We start from the raw sequence: 23,093 nt of genomic DNA, 5'->3' as shown, positions 1-23,093 counted from the left end.
CCTCTAGGGCTAAACAGAACAAGTCAAAAATCCCTTCTATACATGGTAGCCATTCAAATACTTAAAGACAAGATGGAGTCTTAGCTTTTACATTTCATGATTCTGTACACAAAGCAGGGGGAGGGGGCAGAAAGTACACAGAAATAAAAGGAAAGAAAATGTGAGCTGATTTTTTTTTAATGATTTGTGATTGTAAAAAGAGCAAAATATCGATGTTCCCCTAATCCTAGATAATTGTGCAGTGAAGCAAATAGCTGGTGACACTTGTCTAAGAGGCCAGTTGTTTCACACACAGACTCATTTATCAAGCCTCCAAAGACACTCCAACTTTGCCCTCCAAGTACAAGTAGTTTTGGCAACATGCTCCTGAAGATTGCTGCAACATTAACTTTTCCCTAAAAAGACAAGAATAAAATATTACCCTTTATGCAACTTGGATTGAGGGAGGGAGAGGCACATCTCAGGCTGAATGGTCACAGCAGTGACCTCAGCAATGTTTTCTGGAAGGGATTTTGCTAGGACAGGGTGGTGGGCTGCACCATACCCGAGAAGGTTCTTTTGGCATCTGTGAGAACATAATGGCATATTGAGTTAAGTGCCTAGGTACTCTAAGATGATCTGAAACTAGAATCAAGCTACTTAACACTCTGGGTATCTGCAGAAGGTCTTTCAAAAAGTTCTTCCATTAGCCTTTTGTATGGAAAAAAAGGTAAGCTCTTCATTTCAGGCCAGTCCCCTTCATTTTCTAGTTGAGAGAAATTGAGAGAGAGGTTAAAGACGTTGCCCAAAGTCCTAAAGCCAACAAGTGGTTGAAACAACATTAGGATCCAATTCATGGACTGACTCCAAATTGAGAGATCTTCACAGGTGGAAAAAGGGGAAAAGCTCTTAAAATTCATTCTTGTAACTTTCTTTGTCACCTAATATCCCTGCACTGAGATCATGAAGTCACCAAGGGTTTGCAAGTTCCTTGTTCAGAGCCAAGGGGAGAAACAAATATCCAAGAGCAATAAATTATTAATATTTTTAAAATACCATTTGGCAGGAAAATCAAACTTGTCAGATGAGAGACTTCCTGCTATCAATCAGTGACAACAGCTTGTCACACTTTCAAAGAGCATCATCGTGGCTCACCTTGGAAAATTCCCTGTTCTTCTTTTTTAGGCCATTAACAAGAGATGCATGTGACTCATTTTAATTTCTCTTTCGATGCCTTTAGAAAAAAACAAGTTCATTTCCAATAGATTTTAGATAAATGTACTTCAACTGGGGCCCTCCCTTGCTCATGTCACTCTAGTGGCTTCCTCCTGACCCATTTGGCCTCTAGTCTACCTTTCTTTCCAGACCGATTTCTCCCCCTCGTACACTTTATGGGTCATCTAGTCAAACTGGCCTCTTCACTATTCCCTACACACAACATTCAATCTCCTATTTACAGGTATTTGCATAACTCTCTTCCATTTTGTGAAATGCTCTCCCTGTTCTCCTTTGTTTCTTGGAATTCCAACCTCCCTTTAAGGCTGAGATCGAGTGGTAATTCCTGATGTCCCCAATTGTAAGCAGCAGGATGCTCTAAATAAGTTACTGGCTACTTTGCACCTATTGGGTAATGACTTAACCATACATGTTTCCCACAGCAGAATATACACTTCCTGAGAGCAGGGATCCTTTTGATTTTAATAAAGTCTCGTTGAACTGAATTGGGCATGCAACAGCATCCATTACAAAAGAAAGGAATGTTAGAAAAATGACACCAAATATGAAGCTTACAAACCAGTCACCATCCAGTTACCAGCCTAGACATAAGACCTTTTCTCCCTGCTTCCAACTGTTTGAAGGGAAAACAGGCTGATTATCACCTTCAATAGGAGAAGCCCTAGCCAATTGGTACTTGCCCAATCCAATAGCTAGTGAACTCTCCCACCTCCTCTCCTTTCATGCAGCTCTGCCTCCACACTCCCTGGTCTCTAACCTCCATTCTCCCATATCCACTGGGTCCTCTGGTCCCCATTCAGTAATCAAGACCTCTTTCTCCCCAGCTTCTTCCTCTCATTCTATCTTGCACTCACAGAAAGCTAAAGTCTTCTAGAAGACACCAAATCCAGTGCTGGGTGCTCCTCTCATATTGCCTCACAGAGGACCAGGCAAAAGAGTAAACATATTCCAGACTCTCCTTTGAAATTTACTCCATCTATCCAAATCCTTGCTGTAACTATGTACGAGGCTCCATGTCCTTCATTTTCTCAGGGAGTTTAGCACCTGCCTCACAATCTGTTTCCATTTCTGTCCTCAACTTAGGGATTTCAGTATACATGCTGATATACTCTGTATAGGTATGCTGATGACCTCCTTGTTCATGAACCTTGTCAACTCACTTGACCTCCATCTTCATTTCACCTCAGCCACACACTTATCCAATCATTCTGGCAACGAATTTGCATAATTACTCAGAAAGTGACTAAAATGTGTACACCCTCTGATCCAGAGATCTTACTGCTAGACATAAATCCCAAGGCAGTCAGAAGAGACACCAGAATATAGACGGCAGCACCTTTGGCAGTAACAAAGGAGTAGACACAAATATATGTCCCACAATTGGGGAATAGCTAAAAAACTGGAGTATGTGATTATAAAAGAATAACACACTTCCCCATAAGAAATGATGGATATGAAGAATCCTGGTTAGTTTTGCTGTTATAAGGGACGGCTCTCTGGACGGGGAGAATATTCAGAAATGAAGGTGATGTTAAAAAAACCCCCACTAAACTTTGCTTTGTTTTGGGGGGAGGCAGCAGGGGTTAAGTGACTTGCCCAGGGTTACACAGCTAGTAAGTGGCTAAGGCTGGATTGGAACTCAGGTCCTCCTTACTCCCAGACCAGAGCTCTATGCACTAGGGCACAACCTAGCTGCCCCTTGAATTCATTTTAATGGCACCAATGTAAGGTAAAATTTTATTCTGTCCCTGCATGTCCTTGAAAAAGTTACTTCACCTACTTTGGGCCTCAGCATCTTCATTTGTAAAACAAGGTGATTAGGTTATAAATAATGACCTTGAAAGCCCTTTCCAGCCCCAAATCTATGCTCCTGTGGAGATTTAGTCAATAAACCATGGATTCATTGGAGTAAAGTATCTAAGTAATCCAATCCTCTTGTTTTTACAGGGCAGAGAAACTGAGGCCCAAGGTCACAGTGACTGAAGCCATCATTGGGTAATATAATTTTGTGCTGCCATGGAAAGAATAATGGATTTGACCTCAGAGGACCCAAGGCCAAATTTTGGCTCTGCTCCTTCCTGCCTGTGTGAGCCTGGGCAAACTGCTTCACCTCCATGGGCCTCAGTTTCTTCTTCTATAAAATGAAGGGATTGGACCAGAGGGCCCTGGAGGTCCCTTTCAGCTCAAGCCCTAAGATCCTATAAGCCAAGAAAGGTAGAGATTAAGAAGCTTTGATGAAAAAGGAAAGAACCATGATGAGGAGGACTTCAAGGTTTGTCATTCCGATGCTCTTTGGCCAAATCATTTGGCAAAGAAAAGAAGCGACAGAGAAAGTTGAGTTATTTGAGCACAGAGATGTCTGGCAGTTCCTTTTTCTTTTACCACAAAAGTCAAATAACAGAGAAGGGAAAGAATGGATTTTGTCTCTTCTCTTTGCTCACTTTTCTTGTCCCCCAGTGCTTAATTGGACATTCAGCTTTTGTGAAAGGGATTTCCCCCAGGAATCTCTAATGATACGAACTGAAATGGGAAGCCTCTCAACTTGCCCAACTTCGGATGTTATCGATCACCAAGTGAGAGTAGCCACAAAAGCCAAATGCCGAATGTCAGGTATAGACTATGAGAGGGGAGAACTAGCTGCCTTTGGAAGTCAGATAGAAGGGAGATTAGATGCCTCTGCAGAATACTATGCTATTTCCTATCTAGCCACAGAGGATGATGATTAATCATCACTATTAATAATAGTAGTTTACCTTGATGTAATGCTGTAAGATTTGCAAAGCATTCTCTATACTTTATCTTATTTCAGTTTAACAAAAACATCCTCATTCTGATCCTGTTATTACTGGTGTGATCTTGGGCAAATAATTTAATCACTCCATGCCTCAGTTTCCTCAGTTATAAAAATGAAGGAGCTGGACTGGATGACTTCTAAGGTCACTTCTAACTCTGAGTCTATGACCCTATGGACAGCGTTTCGAGGCAGGGCCTGTCATCATATCTATTTTTCAGATGAGCAAACAAGATTGATGGGTTTCAGTGCCTTACTCAGTCACATGGCTGGTCAATGTCAGAGACAGGATTTGAACTCAGGTCCTTACTGACTTTAAGTCCAGCAAAACTGTCCACAAGCATTCTAGGCCATCCTTACAAAGGGCAACAGTACCGCCAGTATTCTGTACCACAGATTTTAAAAATATGTGGTAAGATGGTTTCTGTATCACCCCAAACTTCCCACCTGTACAAACATTAGCAAACATATGGACAACACGCTGGAAAGTCAATGGTAGGGAGATACTAGTGTCCAGGTTTCACTTCAGTGAACCTCTACTTCCCTTCTTCATCTTTGCTTTTTGGTAGGAGAGAGGAAGTCTAGGAAAAAAGCCCAGGGCAAAAGAGTCAAATGACCAGCCAACTCCAATGATGAGTAACACCAAGGAAGATGGTGCTGCTCTGACTCGGTGAATGATTTGGTTCTTTTTGGTTTCAACTTGTCTTTGACATTTGAGTCCCATTTTCCTGCCCACATACATAGGAGCCTGCTGAACTTGAAGCCCCCTTCCTTTGACAGTCCAACATGTCAAAGGAACATGGGGCTTTTGTTCCTTACACCCACCTCTCCTTCTGGAGAGCCCTGTATGAAGATATAGTCCATCTAGGAGATTCTGCTTAATCAGTACAACACAGAGACACTTCATTTGGAATCAGTTGGAGGGTTTGTATTTAAATGCCACCTGTGCCACTGACCTGGTCACCTGACTTATCCAAGCTTTGGTTTCCTCATAAAATAAAAGGGTTGGACTAAATACACTCTAAGTTCCATTCCTCTTCTAAACCTGTGATTCTGTGAGCTTGTTTTCTTCAATTTTTGCTAAAATCAGAGCACTACATGAAATTCTGGTCAACTGAAAAATCTGTTTAATTGAGGTTTTACTGTGAAACCCCATCACCAGCTTCACAGAAATGATCAGAATCAAAATGGCTAAAAGCAGTAGCTAAAGCAAGGGATGTGTAGACTCTGCTGAGATACCACAATGCAAATGAGACAACGTGAAACCAGAGTCAAGGCCTGGCACAGAGTAATAGTCACTTAAATGAATGGAGGCTGCTTCCCATAAATCAGAATGAGGAACAAAGGATAGAAATTATAGGAACAGGGAAAGAGAATAAGCATTCATTAAGCACCTACCATATGCCAGAGCACAATGCCAAGTGCTTTACAAATAGTATAGTAAAGTACATTTTGGCTGGACGTCAAGAAAAACTTGCTAATTATCAATGCTGTCCCCAAGTGGAAGAGGCTACCTCCAAAGCGGTGGGCACCATTTCACTGGTGACCTTAAAGTATATGCTGTATGGCTGACCACCTAATCAATATGCTATTCTGAGCATTCTTCTTTGGCTTTGAGTCGAAATGCATGGGGACCAAGATTCCAGCCAAATCTCCAATGTCCACGATTCTCAAGATAATTACGGGTGAGAACTCTCAGGGCCAACCTTACAGAGGACTGGAACACATGAACAAAGCTTAAAGCCAGGAACATCCAAGTATGTGCAGAGGACAGTGAAGACACTGGGGGCAGAGGAGGTGTAGAGAGGAGTTTGGCCTTCAACAATTTGGTGCTTGGGAGTTACTGAGAGTTCTGTGCAGGAGGTTGGCACAATGAAACTAGCATTTACCAAAGACTTATGGGTTAGTAGAATCTGAGCTGCAGGGTGGGGAGCTCAAAGGTCAGCTAGTTTAACCTCCTTGTGTGTAGAGGTCGTGTGACCCAATGAAGGTCACATAGGTAATCAAGTGACAGCTTCAAACTTGGCTCCTCTACTCTAAACCCAAGTTTTTCCCTATGCTACTACAGTGCCCCCATCACCTGCATAGGATGGAGGAGGGTTAGCATTTTGCAAGATGAGTTAAAAGGTTGATACAGTAACGTAAGATTGAGTACAGAAAGCCTGCAACAAGGCTGGTGATAGTGGAGACTCTCTTAGCGCCTGGCTGGCACATGTAACATGCTTCCCTGTATTCTATCAGCTCCTGGAGGCCAGGGTGCAGGGTCCTTTATAGAGAAGACACTCGATAAATATTCATTGTCTGACAGACAGCAACACTAGGAGGCTCTGAAATGCCTTTCCTTAAATATCAGAGGCAATATTTCAGTTCAGGAGTCCTTAGCCTGAGGGCAACTGGGGAATAGATTTCAGGAACTTGGAAGGGGAGGGGAGGAGGGAGAAGGAGGCCATCTTTCTTTTCCCTAACTGAAACTGAGAATTTCCTTCAACAATCTCCAAATATGATTCTGAGAAATGGTCTGAAGACTTCATCAGGGCAGCCACACACTGCTCTAGTAGGTGAGGGCCTGATGTAGAGGTCAGGAGGACAGACATGAGCGGTGGGACATGAGTGAGGCATCTCCCTTTCCAGTGCTGCAGATGTGTTTGTCAGGGGTATAGTGACTCTACAAGGTCTGCCTTAGAGACACAAAGATCTGGATTCAAGCCTTGCCTTTGACACTCACTAGCCTCAGGACTACTTCAAAAAGCTCAAGCGACTACAGATTACAGAACACACACACACACACACACGCACACACACACGCACACACCCAAACCTACTGTCCGTTTGGGGGACAACAGAGCTTAGAACTTGCCATAGGCAGGTCACAAACCCTCCCTTGGCCTCATCTGTACAATGGGCTAATAATAGCTGGAGTACCTCCCCGCCAGGGTTGTGAGGCTCCAGTGTTATCATGTACACAAAATGCTACATAAATATTAGCAATGATTATGAATTATTTTTCATTATGTAAATGAATACTCCTCCAGAGCTTTAGCTTCCCACCCCCCCCCCCCCAAAAACAAAAAACCAATAGAGTTTTGGAATTTAGGTGTTGGGAGCCAAATCCACAGCCATCTCCAGGGCTCTGTTGGAGGGGAGTTGAGTTTTCTGCTCAGCTGTTCAGCCCTTTATTCCAAAAGGAGAGCTTGCACTTCTTTCAATGGTTCCTGCTACAGACATATCATTCCTCACTTAACTAATAAGTTTCCTCTTTAAGAAAATTCCTGAAATACATCCACCATATCTCCATTAAAATAGGCTGTAGCTTCCAAATGGGTATGGGGGTATGGGTGTGTGTGTGTGTGTGTGTGTGTGTGTGTGTGTGTGTGTGTGTGTGTGTGTGTGTGTGTGTGTGTGTGTGTGTGTGTGTGTGTGTGTGTGTGTGTGTGTGTGTGTGTGTGTGTGTGTGTGTGTGTGTGTGTGTGTGTGTGTGTCACATGGCTTTTTAGGTAAATCCTTCATTTTGGGGACTGGATTTATGATTAGAGAATAAATGGATATGTAATATACACACACACACATATACATGCATATGCTCATTTGGGGCAGTGGTGCTTTTCTTGTGTGTACCATTTCAAGTGACCCCAAATCTGAATATGTAAATGTGATCATTATAATCAATTTGTTTACAGTTTTTCTAACTATGCGCTTTCTCCCAAGTAGCTCAATGAGTGGGAATAGAAATGGAAAAATTATTTTCCAAAGGTTAATTTTGGCCTGCTTATTGCTGTATCCCACATCAGAGTGCCACTCACACCCAAAACAAATCAGGCCTCTAATGAAAGAGCATTTACATTGCTTTACTGAAAATATCCAGCAAATTATATTCAAAGCTCTAGTGATGAAAAGGGCAGTTGTGCAGCAGCAGTGAGAATGAACCGAGAGACTTTGGCCTATGATGAGGTGTGGCCATGACACCCATATATGGGAAGGTACCAGTGGGGCCCCCCTTACCACCAAGACTCAGGTTCTGAGTTTCTGTCTTTTTAGTGACAGCTGGTGTTACTAATCGGGAGACTGGGCTATGCTAGACTTTGAAAGTTCCTCTCCCTCTTTCCCTCTCCCATAAATACCTCCCCCCTCTAGCCTGCCTTTCCTATCATTAGTTATTCCTTTGGCTACTTTCCAATTCTGTGATTTAAAAGCTTTGAAGAACCCAGTTCAAATATGGGTATGTTATCTAAAAGGAGGCCTATATACACACATTAGCATTATCATACCATTAACATTCATTAACTCAGGAGAATTAAGGTCTTGAGGAAAGGGGACATAAGAAAAGTAGACTTGGCTAGGGGGCGGGGAGCATGCAGGAACATCCTGACCTCTAGCTTGATGCCAGAAAGAGGGCCAGCTGCTAGTAGGAAGCTCCAGTCACAGGTTGAGAGCTGGAAGTAGCTATCATCCTTAGAAATCAGTTAGCCGAACCCCCACCATTTTACAGATGAGCAAACTAAGACCCAAAGAGGTTATGTGTCTTAATAGCTAGCAGTGCTAGGATTTGAACCCATGTCCCTCAGGTTTTCAAATCCAGCATTTTCCATTGTACTATACTGAAAAAAATTTTTAAAAATTATTTTTTTTCCTCTGATGCTGATAATGGGAGGAGGGGGCGGGAAATAGTATTTTATCTTTTCCAATTACATGTAAAGATAGTTTTCAACTTTCATTTTTTTATAAGATATTGAGTTTCAAATTTTTTCTCCTTCCCTTTCCCCCAAAGACAGCAAGCAATCTGATAGAGGTCATACATGTGCAATCATGTAAACATATTTTCATATTTGTCATATATGAGAGAAGAAACAGAAAAGGGAAAAGCCACCAAAAAAAATCAAAATGAAAAATAGTATGCTTGGATGTGCATTCAGCCTCCATAGTTCTTTCTCTGGATGTGGAAAGCAGAAAATGACATTTTGAAATGGAAAGGATTCACGTTAAGCTAACTTCTACAATATCAGCCACGCTCAGGGTGTCATTTCAAAAGAATCCCTGTTTAAGACACAAAGAGACTGGGGAAGGGGCACATCCTAAGCCTTTATTAATCATTAATGCCCTTGAATTGTTTAGGAGAAACCAAAGGATCCAGAGCAAGAACAGGCCTCGGAAGAGGCCCTAACACACTAGTAAAGGAACTGGCAGGGGACTCATTTCTCAGGGAACGTGTCTGATCACCTCCACAAGCTCATAAGTCATTGACATCTCCCTAGTACCAACCTAGCAAGACATATACACTTGTTCAGTCACATCCGACTCATCAGGCCCCATTGGGGGCTTTTAGGAACTTGATAAATGTGTGTTCTTTGTTAAGTTAGGACAGAGAACAGACTAAGTTTACCTACTTCATGATTTTGCCGAGTTGTCTTTGGTATTAATAGTTCTGAGGACTGTGTCTAATCTAAATTTTCTCTCCCCTAACACCTATCAAGCTTACTGTTCTGGGCCCAACAGACACTTAAAACCCATATGTCTTTATTGTTCTAGCCAATTCACTTCCTCTCTTGGGACCTCAGTTTCCTCACCTGTTATCTGAGGAGAGTCAGACTAGGCTCCACAAGGTCCCTTTCCAGCTCCAAGGTCAAGGGTCCTGTGAATGAAGCTTCTCAAACAAAGCATTAAAAAACCCTCTCACTAAATGCATTGTGGTTGTGGTTGTTTGGGGTGGGGGGTGTATTTCAGAGGAAAGAAGAGCTGGGCCTGTCAGAGAAGAAAAGGTATGCAGACAATTGCGATGCTCAGCTAAATTACTTATTAGAGACAGTATTAGGGACGGGCAGAGACCTATCCGGGAGTCAAATGCCTGAAACATTTTGGTTTGGCCTTTATCAACTCCATTAACTCCACCAAGTGTCAGCCCTGGACAGCTCTTTAAAGCTATTTGATGGCAGTGTGAATGCCATAAGTAACTAACTGTACATGGGCGGGCGGGTCACTAGGGACATTGCTTCCTTTGGCCCTATGACTTGCCTGTCAAAGCTCAAGTGGAGGAGGTAGAACAGCTATTGAATCTGTTGTTCATAAAACACGGGAGGGAACCATGTTCTTATCTACCCTCAAGGGTCTATTTTAAGCACAGACACACAAAAGCCACTAGCAAAATTAGGCAGTTGTTCCATGTAGACCACACCTACACTTTAGGGTCACACTGCATCCTCTCTCTCCCATTCTATCAAGTTTCTGGATTTATTTTCCTAGTACAAAGCTGGAATTCTATTTCCTGAAATAGGTTTTCCCCCCTAATTTCACAGGGGAGTTGAATACAAGTTGATCCAATTTACTCCAATAATGAATGGCCCTTTCAAGCTGTACTTACCCCCTTCTGGATTTATAGAAGCCACAATCACACCTGGGGACCTGGTATAATTTATAACCCAAAATGAAGCTATGCCTGGAAATGTGTCACCTTTTAAATCAACTCTAACATTTAATAACTCAGCTATTTAATTAATAAATGAAATCAAATGTTCCTCTACCAGTTACCAAACAGCCAAGGTGTACCAGGGCAAGTCAGAGCTGAATAATTTCTCCACACCCAAACACTGTGTATATTAGATGATTAACACAATCTCAAGCATGTAGTCCTGAGGTCGGAAGAGTGGCTCCTTTGTAAGGAAAGGTGTTGCTTTCATGCACCTAGGAATGAGGGAAGCATTAACTATTAAAGCCTGTAAAAGGAGCTAGGATAGTGTTAGTATGGGAAAAACCAGCCAAAGAATATTCCGTAGCATCCTATCTTATTTAACTAGCTATTGGATAGCAATGTAAAACCTGGCAAAACAGCTGCCTCATCAAAGTGGTTCTTCCTTTCCCTCTAATTCTTGGACCTCTGGCTCTCAGAGAAAAAGTTGCTTTTGGGTAAAAAAGAGGGGACACAGAGGGGCTGTGTCTTCCCAAAAGATTCATCCTGGAAGGGAAGATGCAGCAGGCTGACTTCAAACCAGGGCCCCTCAATCACTCCATGAGCACTCTGCCTCCATCGGACTTCCATCCCTTCCCTCCTCCCCCCAACTCCACCTTCCAGACCCCTTCAGCAAAGTCAAAAGGAATAAGAAGTTTTAACAAAAGTAAAAATACACCTGGAACTAGATGGCAAACTTACTCTAAACAAAAACCAAACTAACCAGCATTGTCCAAGTCCTTACCCTCTGGCTTTACAAGTTGTCTACATCTTTTGATTAGAATGAATGCAAAAATCTATTACCACGTTTGCATGTTTGAAATTCATTGATTCAACAAGTATTTCTGAACTGCCTCCTGCATCCAAGCCCTGGGAACAAAAAGATGAAATAAAACCTCTTCTCTTTCTGTCCATATCACTCAGCATACCACCTCTGCCTGCATGCTAACCATTCCCTAAAGGCAGGCAATATCAACGACGAAATCTACAAGCCTAAAATTGTTGAATCCCCCCATTTTTCCCAGTCAAGTTCATTTGCCGATGTAAATCATTGTTGTCAGAAAATCTTATCAAAGAGCACCCCAGACTCTCCTTACCCGAGTGTTTCTGGGAAGCCATGCCTTGGAGAGCAACTTCCCCAGCACTGCCCAGGTCACTGCTACCACTATCTCAGCTGATAAGAATATGGCTCATTTGATAACATACATTTAAGGGGGAGGCTATTAATACAAAAATAACTAAGAGCAGATGTCCCCACCCCTCCCAAGAGATCACAACCTTAATCCCACTAGAAAATTCTTACCATTTTAGGTGATCCCAGGGAGAAGAATAGGATCCAGTAAAAATACCAAACACTGCATATAAATACCTGGGGAACGACTCAGCATCCAAATTAGCTCCAAAGTCGGGAGTGGCTACAGAGAAAGCCATCCCTCTCCTGGAGCAACATTTGGCCATGGCCTGGGCATTGCTAAGTCAGTCTTATTAATTTGCTTTATAGATCCCAAGTGTTCAGCTCTACTCCACAGAAATAATACTATTTCTGTTGAAAATAATTACAGTATATAAACTCAACTATAGTTAGTACAATAAAACAGTGGGATTTAAACAGTAGAATTGTAGAGATTATAGATGCATTTTTAAACTTATAGCCTGCCTACTATAGATACCAGAAGCACAGGAAGAACAGCCCGATATGGAAAAAACTCCATTTATGGAAAATGCCCAACTCCTCAAGAGTCCTTTAAAGCAGATAACCAAAAGAAACATATGCTACGGGTACAACACAGACATCTTGGGTCCCAAACAAGCAAAACGAAACTCTACTGGTGAAAATATCAGCTCCATGGACTATTAGAAATTTTTTCCCCTAAAGTCACCCCAAAATTGAGGCCATGACTTGGAACCAAAGCAGAAACCGTTCTCCTCCTCTCCTATTAAGACCATTGCATGTACATGTGGAAGGCTTGGTACTCTTGTGGTCAGAACTGGAGGGAGTTCAAAAGAAGGACAATACAGTGGTCAAGGGGCCAAAGGCAGACGAGAAAGATGAGCTGGGAAAACCAAAAGTTGGCTGAATGCTACAAAATCATCGAGTCACACAACAGGTATGATGAATGTGCTCTTGCTCATCAAATCCTGGAATACCAGAATGGGGAACTATCTATTAGACTATTAGCTCCTTGAGGTCATTTATTTTTCTATCTCCCTCAACTGCATCATATATACATATATATATATATATATATATATTAGTTTTAAAAATGAATTTCTTTTGTCTTTACAACACCCTTGCTTCTAAATATATCCCTCTCCCCTTTCCTACTCAGAGAACCATTTCTTTGTAACAAAACATAAAGAAGAAAGTGGGGAAAAACTGGTTTAGCAAAACAAACAAAGCCATCAACAGTCTAACAGAATATCCAATGTACAACCCCCATAGGACCCCACCTTCACAAAGGAAAGAGACAGGTTCATGTTCTTGCCTCTTCTCGGTGCCAAGTTTGGTCATTAGCACATAGTAGTTGCTTAACAAATGTTAGTCAAATGAATGAATAAACAAATGAAGGAACAAATGAATTCTTTGACACCTGAAAGCTAAATTTAAGACAAATAACAATTGGAACTTTATCAGAGTGAAAGGAGTCAAAAGTAAAAGATTCCTTAGAGCCCCCATATCCAATTGGTCATCAAGTCTTGTCTACATCTCTCACGAGTGTCCTCTTCTCTCTAGTTCCATGGCCATACCCCAGTTCAGGTCTCACTGAGCTCCTAACTAGGTGTCCTGACTAGTCTCCTTGTATCCAGCTTCTCTAAGCCCTCCTCCACAGAAAATCCCGTCATCTCCCATTCAGAAGGGACCTCAGAGGCCATACCTGAAAAACCAACCAGTACTTCAACATAGCTACCAAGTGATCTTCTACCTCCACATGGGAACCACTACGGAGAGGGGACCCACCACCTCCCGAGGCAGCCCCTTCCACTTTGGGATAGCTCTAATTTGAAAGAATGTTTTCCTAACATCCAGCCTTACAATTTCTACCTGTTGCCCACTGAGGCCAAACAGAACAAAATAAGCCCTTTTCTACTCAACAACAGCTTTGCAAGTACTTGAAAAGAGCCACCATGTCTCCCCCAAGTCTTTGTTTGTCTGTGCCCAACATCTCCAGTTCCTTCAATCAGTTCTCATATGATGTGGACTCAAGGTCCTCCACTATTCTACCTGCCATTCTGGCTATTCTGACTTGTCAATGTCCTCCTTAAACTGAAGTATCTGGAACTGACCATGCCACTCCATAAGTGGTTGGACCAAGACAGAGTAGAAAAGACCCTCTTTCTTACCATGGGTACTGTAACCTCAAACTGCATCAGTCTTCTGGGGAGCCCTTCATTTGGAACTTGCTTTTGCATACAAATTGTTGTCTAGCCTCTCCCATCTTATACTTAGAAAGTTGACTTTTTGAACCCCAAGGTAGAACTTAACATCAACCCCTCTTGAATTGCACCTTATTTGATTCAGCCCATGGGATCCCTTGGGAACCTGGTTCTTTCATCTGCTATGTCAATTATCTACTTCTCTGCTTTGAGTCTTCTATAAATTGGAAAATTAGTCTTTCAAGAGCTTAGTTTTAGCTCTCAGCAAGACACATCTTTGTGTGTAACCAACAGCTTTCAAGATGCCCCTCTGATGTTCTGAACTCTAAGATGCCGAAAATCTTTTCATGTAGGAGCCAATTTTCCATTTTAGCTGTGAATCAGAAGGATTTTCCTTTAGGAAATAAAGCACCTTCTTTAAGCACTAGATGCATTTTTTTAAAAGTGCATCAAGGAGGGTAAGGAAAATGAAGGGAGAAATGGAGGAAAACTAGATTTAAACCTGCATGAAATTTATATAACATGGAATGCCAGAGTCAGGAAAAAGGGGGCAGTGACTTGATCTCAGAAGATTAAGGAAGAACACTGGGTAGAAGTTGGCAAGTGGCCAATTACAGATCAACACAAAGAAAAACTTCCTGATGATGAGAATCATCCCCAAGTGAAACAGGCATTCAATCTCTCGAGAGATTAAATGACTAAGAGTCAAGGATATGGTAGAAAGAGCCTTTTTGAGTACAGTGGGCCTCCATGATCACCACAGTCTTTGTGTGGTCTGTGAGTCCTTGCACAGTCTATGAGTCTATCCTTTCCCAAGGTCACAGCCAGAAAATCCTTAGCAGAGACAGAAGTAGTAAGCAGGTCTTCTGACTGCTACTTTAAGGCTCTTTCTTCTCCACTCAATTGACCCATCAGGAGTAAAGCTGTGCTGCTCCATAAACCAAAAGTATCCCCGATAGCCTGATACTCTCTGACCACAAGGGAGTTGATCAAATCCAAGGAGACTGGGAGTTGGGAGCTTGCCCTCAGAGTAACTGAATTTGCTTGGCCTTGCAATTCACACCTATTAGGCAACTATGGTTCTTTGAAAAAGACATGATTCATGACCTCTGCTTGATGTTAACACCTGATCTACCCCAACTGCTGCCAATCTGCACAATTATCAAACTACTCCTTTCCCAAGAAGGGGGGGCCCTTGCATTGTCATAAGTGAACTCCTCAGGAAGACAGTTGGCAAAAGTCACATTTCTCTCCTCGATACAGTGGGTTTGTCCAAATCTTTGTGTGCTTCTCATGGTCAGACAGAATCTGAAGCATCGTCAGCCTCATTCAGACCCTAAGCCAACCCCATGACATAGAATCAGTCACTAATTTCATTGGCAAGGCTGGTTCCTTGGTGTTTCAAGGAAGTATTCCAGGAATCCCTCCAGTTTTTCACACCCTGATGTATTTTGGAATCACTTTCCCCCTCAATTTATAATGGTTCATAGATAGTTATCCTAGACATCCAAAAGAACCCTTAGTTCACTCTTGTGTCAACTTGCCTGAAAATCACATTTGCTCACTCTCAGCATCCTACTGTTTCACTACTTTGCCCACTAACTTATAAGGAGGGCTGTCTGGTGCCTCAGTAAACAATGCCCTTCCTCACCCCAGAAGGGGGAGGGGGGAACTCAAGATGCAACTGACTTCTCCCTGACAGATAGTGAGATCACATTACAGCTACGATTGTGGGGCTTCTTTCCAAAGTCTGCCACCTCACGAACACCACTGGGAGGATCAAACTCCAAACATCCAGGACCATGCAAGCCTAAAAGTTAAACACAGGGAATTCAGCAGCCTACTTGGCGCCTACCTCCACAGTTCTTCTGGTTCTCCTTCTCCTTTAGAGACACGAGGTCCAAGGGTTGAAAAAATACTTACTGGTCATCCCAGAAGAGCAGCCCAGTGTTTGCGCCCTACTGGTCCAACTGGGATTTCCCTCTCTAGGTAAGAGGAACTGGTCATTTTAATTAGGACCAATTCATCCCATTCAAGCTTGATGTCCTTCAAGGTAAAAACCAAACAAGACCAAATAATGGAAGAAAGATGGAAGGGTAAAAATTCTTCATTTCCAACTGGTCACTGATCTCCCCCGACCTGGAGCTTCACTCCCAGTTTCCTACTCTTCAGTCCCAGAATCTGCTGCCTCACCTTCCCTCCCACAATGAAATATTCAGGCTAGCTGGAACCTCCTTTCTTTTCAACCATAGGTGAATCTCACTTCAATCTACTGTGTTCCCAAAGACTCAGTCAACTATTAGGGGCAATTACAGGGTCTAGAGAAGAAGGTGAAGGAGAGAGAAAGGAGCAGGAAGGAGCCTTCTGAGCCTCCAGTTTCCTATCGCTCTCAAAGGGAAAAAGCCTTAGCAAAAGTTTTTCTGATTACTGGAACATTTACATCTACCACATACAGTCTCCTTCTCCCCCTTGGACAATGCTGGATAGACATTTAGGATTCCTTTTTCTAGACTCCATGTAGAAACCTCTCCCCCTTCTTTTCTGTTAATATTATCTGGGTCAAGTTAAAATTGGTTAAAGCACATCCTTACTTTACAGTAGTTTCATTTAAATCTCCTTCATGAGATCTTAGAAAACACCTTGGTGAGAGCTGGGAAACACTCTAGTCTCAACAGAAACACCTCTCAAGAAATACCTTGCACCCAGAAACAACCCATTTGGGGTTTGCATCCCTCTGTGTACCAACTACAAAGTTGTGTCTTGATGATGGGTCTTCAGTAAATAAAAATTGTGTGGTTCACAAGTCCCATCAAGAAGCTAGTAGGGTCATCAAATTATTTTGATGGGGGTAACACTTCTAATTGAGGTAGTCTTCCTAAAATAATTCACCTTCAGAATACATACATACATACATACATACATACACACACACACACACACACACAGAAAAACCACTACTAAATCATTTATGAATTGTTCATTTCTCTGAAGGACATTAACTAGCTGTGGGTCTTTGGTGGAAATGTATACAAACCAGAAAAGAGGGTACTAGAATTTTCAGCCTCAAACATCAATCAGAAGTCTGAAATATCCACAACAGGTGGACCCAATGAATGCCAGGAGTAACCAAGATTGCAAGGGGCTTTAGAATCATACACAGGGTAACATAGAAGCAAAACAGAAATATCACCAGTGGATGGGAGGAACAGATGAACAGAATTTTATCACTGAAAATATGACAAAGATTTCTCCTTCCCCTCTTCTCAATTTCATCCAGGCTTCATTTTCATTTGCCTGGGAGTCTATATTTATATTTTATTTTATCTTTCCTTTTACATCTCTTTCTTGTTTATATTCTTTATTTCCTGAACTTCTCTCCTTATATTCTGTTCTCTGTCCCACTTTTTTCTGAGATTGGTCATTTTGAGGTGGTTCCGAAAGCACCTGATCAATGATGCAAACAATGCTGTTTTCTAGTTAACTGCCCAAAAGAATATTTTCAGGTCCCTGCTGGGCTATTTCCTGTACTTTGGAAGGATTCTAGTCATCAGTGTGGGAAAGGGATGACCAGCTTGGAGGAACAAGGGCATTCAAACCTGTTCCAAGTTACTGGCATCACATATCAGAAATGGAGGGGCATTGGGTGTGCTTAACATTTAAATGAAGATTCTTAAAATCCCCCTCTGTCCTGACCCTCCCTCATCTTCTTTCATGTTCTGTACATGTGTCCTATGCAGTCAGTGTGCCAGCTCTTAGAACATCCTGACTGATGGAATGGAAAGGCCTCTTCCTGACCTACACATTGACAGAAATAGGAGAGGGCAAAAGCTGTGTAGACCTTTTTTGGTAGGAACACTTAGGGTGAGAAAAATACTCTGGAAAACACAAGGCTGAATCACACCATATCATAGTACATGACTCCATCCCTTAATTTTGCAGTTGGACTCAATCACTCAATAGATGTTGTTGACTGACTGACAACTAAAAGACCCATGAGCTACTAGAGGCACATAGTTCCCAACTAACAAACAGGTTCTGGTCCAAAAGACTAGTTGTTTCCAATTTTAAATACATTTTTCCTTAAAAAAAATGCCCATCCACGTCCACAAGGTCTAAGGTAAAGCCTCTTTAAGCCACAATGTGCCGGAAGTGCGCACAGTACTGTGCTCATGGGAGTCCCCAGTCTAGAACTGAAAGGGACCTCAGAGACTATCGAATTCAACCCACTCCATCATCATCTTACAGAGGAGGAAACTGAGGCCCACAGAAAGGAAGGGGGTCACTTGTCCAGGGGCACATAGACAAGTGACAGTGGCAGAATTTGAACTCAGGTCCTTTGACTCCAAATACAGTTCCTTTACACTGTACTCTGCTGCCTCCCTAGTGGTCCTAGGCAAATTATTTCACACCTTCAGACCTCCAATTTCCTAACACAGTGAGGAGGACTGCATTATCCAACTCACAGGAATGTTGTAAAGAAAGCATTTTCGAAACTGTAAAGCACCAAGGACATATACACGATTCTCATCATTTTCTCCCCAATATTTGGCCACCAAAAGTTCACGTTGAGAATACCAAGTGTCATTTGGAAAACTGTCTTTTCAAACTACACTTAACATTAACATCAGCTTGAAATGTTCTAGAAGATTCAACTATACCCCAGCTAAAAATACTCGGGTCATCCATACAGGCTATGGCAGATGTCCCTCCTTCCACTTCCTAAGGTATTAAGCAGTCTCTGGAAAGAAGAACATGAATTCCTCCGTCTAAAGGGTAAGACACTAAACTTGTACATCCCACCTGGCGTTACAAATACCCTTTTTGGCTCTGACTCTTCACCCAAGGCAACTTGCCAAAAAACCTTTCCATCAGTCAAGAGCTGTGATCATTTGAAGCAGGTGCCAAGAAATTCTTTTGATAAGGCTTCAGTTCTAGCCAGAGGATAAGTATGGAGTTGAGTTCTGGAATTTCAATTTCTCTATTTCACACAGATTTCACTGTCCCATCTGGTTTGAGAAAAAGAACTAACAAAGTGTCCTCCTTTTCAGGAACACTGTTCATGAAAAGTATTCCTGAATAACTGCTCTATGATCACTTTCTCTCAGGGATGATGTGGTGCAGAGAATGGATGGAGTGCCTGACCAGGAAATCAGAATGATCTGGGTCCAAGGTTCAGGTTTGCCACATATTGCCAGCCATGAGCAGCTAGGTGGCACAGTGAATGGAGCCCTGACCCTAGAGTCGGAAAGACCAGAGTTCAAATCTGGTCTCCAATGCTTATTAGTGACCCTAGGCAAGTCACTTAACTCTGCCTCAGTTTCCTAATCTGTAAAATGAGCTGGAGAAGGATGGCAAACCACTCCAGTATCTTGGCCAAGAAAACCCCAAAGAGTCAGACACAATTTAAAAAATGACTGAACAACAACTAGCCAGTCCTGTGACACATAGGCAAAAAACATTTCCCCTTCCTATGCCTAAGAGAAGGAATTCTCTGCAAGACTGGGAGGATACCTATCTCTAACAATAACCATAAGATCACAGATTTCAAACTAGATGCTAAAAATCATAGGATCGTAGATGTCGAGCTGGAAGGGATCTCTCAAGTCATCACATGCAACCCCTTCATTTTACAGATGAGGAAACTGAGGCTGAGGGAGAAGTGACATACCCAAAGTTACACAGGCTATAATTTGAACCCAGACCCTCTCACTCCAAATGCAATATTTTGTCCACCATAGCACACTTCCTCTCTCAAGACTGTGAGGTAAGCAGGATATGAACAAGAGCTATTCTGATCCACCCACAAGCTTCTCCTACTGGAGGTTACCAGCCAGCCAGCCACCCACCCTCTTACTAACCACAAACCCACAAGAATATCTGAAGGCCCCAGTTGCCACTTCCTGGCATTTTTGAGAGCTTAGGGTCAGCTAATGAGGTTTGAGGACATGTACCCTGAGACTTTGGGAGCTCTGTCTGGGGCCAGTTTTCTCCTACCCCGGCAGAGCTCCCTACCGTGGCTTCTCTCATCTTTTGACCACGGCCCTCCCCCGCTTTTCCTCCTTCTTTCTTCCAGATTATAGTCTCCCTTCCCTTCTAGGGACCTTCCTTAATCTCTAGGGACTTGGGAACTTTCCAGCCACACACGACAGATTTCCAGTGAGCTCAGCCAGACAGTAGTCTTCCAGTGCCTGCCCTGGCATTTCATTGCAGGTCCAGGGCAGACCCTACGCACATTATTCCTCCACCCCACCCCCCTCTCTGTGTTTCCTTAGCTATAACAATGAAGGGAGAGAATGACTAGACCAGATGCTCTCTGAGCCCCCTCCGGCAAAGCATTCTGTGACTTTCTCAGTAAATCTTATGGTTCAAAAAGGGATAAAGAAAAGAATTTGGAACTAATACAATTTACTCAACTGTTTAGCCTTCCAACCACTGCTGGATGAGGACATCAAGGACAGAAAGAAAGGTCCCAGAGATACCAGAATACCTGTAGCAGCCAAAAATTAGAAACAAAATGGTGCCCACCAACTGAGAAAAGGCTGAAAAGGTAGTTTCTAGTTGTTACACAGGAGAATTCAGTAGAGAGAGGAAGAGTTAAGAGCAAAACAATTCTAATAACCCTAACGAACATGAGGGCATTCAGGTTTTCAAAAGTGAGCCAGCCCGCTGTTATCTTTACCTATGGATTCAAAATTCCAATCCGTCTTAACCTTGTCCTAAATTTTGCCATGGATTCTTTGGGGTGGGCTATAAGGTTTTAATTTTCTTCTCAGCCTCACATCATTAAAGACATCACAAGAAACATCAGCCCCATTCGAATGAATTGTATATACTCTGGCAGGTTCGGTCTCATATCTGGGCATAGAATTCATACAATCACCCTCTGACACCCACCCAGCTCCATGAAGATTACTTGCTCAAACATGGACAAGAAGAGTTGGGGGTCATCTCCTGGGACGAATATGGGCAAGTCTTTTCAGGTGCCCTGGGGCAGCTTCTGCTCCTACAGCTGCAAAATCCCCTTCTCATGTTCTCCATGCTGGACTTCATGTTCCACTTGCTGTTTCATGTCACCGATACTTGGCTTGGGGGTCACATCTCTGCACTTCATGTTGGCAACAAAGTCTGCCCTCCTGGAATTTCAGCTGTTCTAGGGGCAGCCTGCTCTTCCAGTAGCTCTGGGAGTTCTGTGTCTCCATATCTCTCTCCCTCCCACTCTCTCTCTCCCTCTGTCTATCTCTCCCTCTCTCTCTCTGTATGTCTGTTTCTCCCTCCCTCTCTCTGTGAACATGTCTCTCTCTCTCCCTCCCTCTCTCCTTCCCTCTGTCTGTCTCCCTCTCTCTCTTTCTTCCTGTCTCCCCACTCTGTCTCTCTACCTCCCTCACTCCGTCTCTCTCTCTCATTCCCTTTCTTTCTCTCTCTGTCTCCCTCTGTCTCTTCCTCCCTCTGTCTCTTTGTCTCTGTCTCCTTCTCTATCTCTTTCTCTATCTTCCTCCTCCCTTTCTTCCTCTTTCCCTCTCTCCCTCCCTCGGTCTGTCTCTCTCTGTCCACCCCTCCCCATCTCCAGCTGCTCCATTTTCAGCTCCAGTGATCTAACAAGTGTTTCTGAAACACCTGCCTTGAGCTTGGTGCCCCCCTTTCTCAGCTTCAACAATGACCCCTTTGATTCAGACTCTGAATCATGAGGAAGTTGACAGTGTAGAAGTGACAGTGTCCACAAACCTCCTTTCTTTCTCAGGCAATTCTGAATCACTTCTTACGTGGCTTCGTTCATAGAAACGAGATTTCCGATTGCCCTGATCCTTGGATGCACACAATACAGCCCCAGACCTTCATGCGACCAATTTCTCATCCCAAGAAAGCATGGCCCTCCTTGCAGCAGCAACTACAGGTACTCTGGCCTCAGAGAGAAGCCTTATGGCCGCCCTCGCCCTCTCCTAGAAACCACTGACGAAGTAATTAGCAACAGCATATGGCCTAGTGAGAAAAACAGGAGCCTAAGAGTCAGGACACCTGGCTTCTAACCCTGACTCTGTTGCTTATTAACTGAAAGCTCAGGCCAATTAATTGAATTCTGAGTACCTTGGTTTCCTCACCTAAAAATGGGTGGAGGGATTTAAACTTGGTTACTTAGATTATTTCCAGTCCTAAGATGCTGACTTCAAGTTTGGGCTCCATTCTTCAGATCTTTTCTCTTCTACCTAGCTTGCAAGAAGCCAGGAAAAAGATTACACCTAGTCTCTACCTTTCCTACTCTGAAATCCTGTGATTACCTTTTTTTTCCTCAAACAGACAAGTCCTTTCTTTGCTTCCTCGATCCTGGCTCTCTGTCTTTTGAAGCTTAAAGCCTTTTACTCCTAATTACAGCAAGTAGCCCCTAGAAACCATCTTACACATGCTCTGTTCAGTCACAAAATCAAGTTAGGCAGAACACTGAAAAGAGAAATTAACAAAGTTTTTAACTGAAGATGCAAAGTAGTCTCACCACAATCACCCTGACTTATTTAGTCTAAGTTAGGTATTGTGTCAGATGCAGATACAAGATGGATGGGACGTCTGGGTGGTCTCATTTGCAGATGGCAATGTGCCCCAGCACATACCAGGAGTTCCTCAGTGGGACACTGAGCCACTCAAAAGAGATCAGTTCAGATAGCTGACGCATTGTACATATTACCCACAAGTCTCTTCTCTTCCATTTTCATCCTGCTGACCAAAATGTCAATGGGGAAGATGGCCAAGAAAAAGAAAATTATCCCTGCTGTTGTAAAGAATCAGGAACCCAAGAGAATTGGTCAATCCCTTTGTTCTAGAAAAGGCCCAAGAACTCTGGGTCTGGTTAGGGTATTGTTCCCCAAAGGAACTTCTGCCACTTTGTCAAATGGCCTTGATATAGCCAACTGAAGGGTTAGCCTTTAAAAGCATCTGAAAGTGCCACCAGCAATTAACCAGTTCATCCAAGGTTTGGATCATTAAACAGCTGCTCAGCTGATTAAACCAGCCCCTAAGTACAATGGGAAACAAAGCAAGAAAAGAACAAAGGCTACTTGGTTGAGGTTGCAGGCCAATGGGGCATCCCATTAAGAGACCAGCTGTCGTCCGAACAGGAGCAAACAAGGAAGCTCAGCTGCCTGTCAGTGCACATGCCACTGGGCCCCACTGAGCTTCATCTTCCTCCCTGCCTTGTGCCCCAAAAGAGGGCAGGGGAACTCCTTGTTGTCTCCTTAAAAGTCCAGCTGGTCTGGGCTGCTTAGTTCACTGAAAGTCGTGCACGAGCTT

At 43.0% G+C, this 23,093-nt stretch overlaps 1 protein-coding gene across 10 annotated transcripts in view; it reads right to left on the bottom strand.

The window, feature by feature from the left end:
* FHL1 (four and a half LIM domains 1) overlaps nucleotides 1-23,093 on the bottom strand; it is a 98,525-nt gene that overhangs the window by 10,153 nt on the left and 65,279 nt on the right. For 2 of the 10 annotated variants that reach the window (XM_072626669.1, XM_072626672.1), the window contains exon 3: nucleotides 422-565. The exons of 6 other annotated variants lie outside the window; for them this stretch is intronic. Coding sequence is in view for 1 of the 4 variants with exons in the window: in XM_072626665.1 (XP_072482766.1) it covers nucleotides 11,540-11,561 (22 nt within the window). In the remaining 3 variants the exon portion in view is untranslated. Of the gene's footprint in view, nucleotides 1-421; nucleotides 566-11,539; nucleotides 11,641-11,745; nucleotides 11,789-23,093 lie in introns of those variants that run through there. 2 more of the 10 variants (XM_072626676.1, XM_072626665.1) reach the window with 2 other exon arrangements.

This window comes from Notamacropus eugenii, chromosome X (genome assembly GCF_028372415.1).
Source record: "Notamacropus eugenii isolate mMacEug1 chromosome X, mMacEug1.pri_v2, whole genome shotgun sequence".
Taxonomy (NCBI): domain Eukaryota; kingdom Metazoa; phylum Chordata; class Mammalia; order Diprotodontia; family Macropodidae; genus Notamacropus; species Notamacropus eugenii.
Note: the sequence above shows the minus strand (reverse complement) of the source record. Positions and strands in the feature narration are given on the sequence as shown.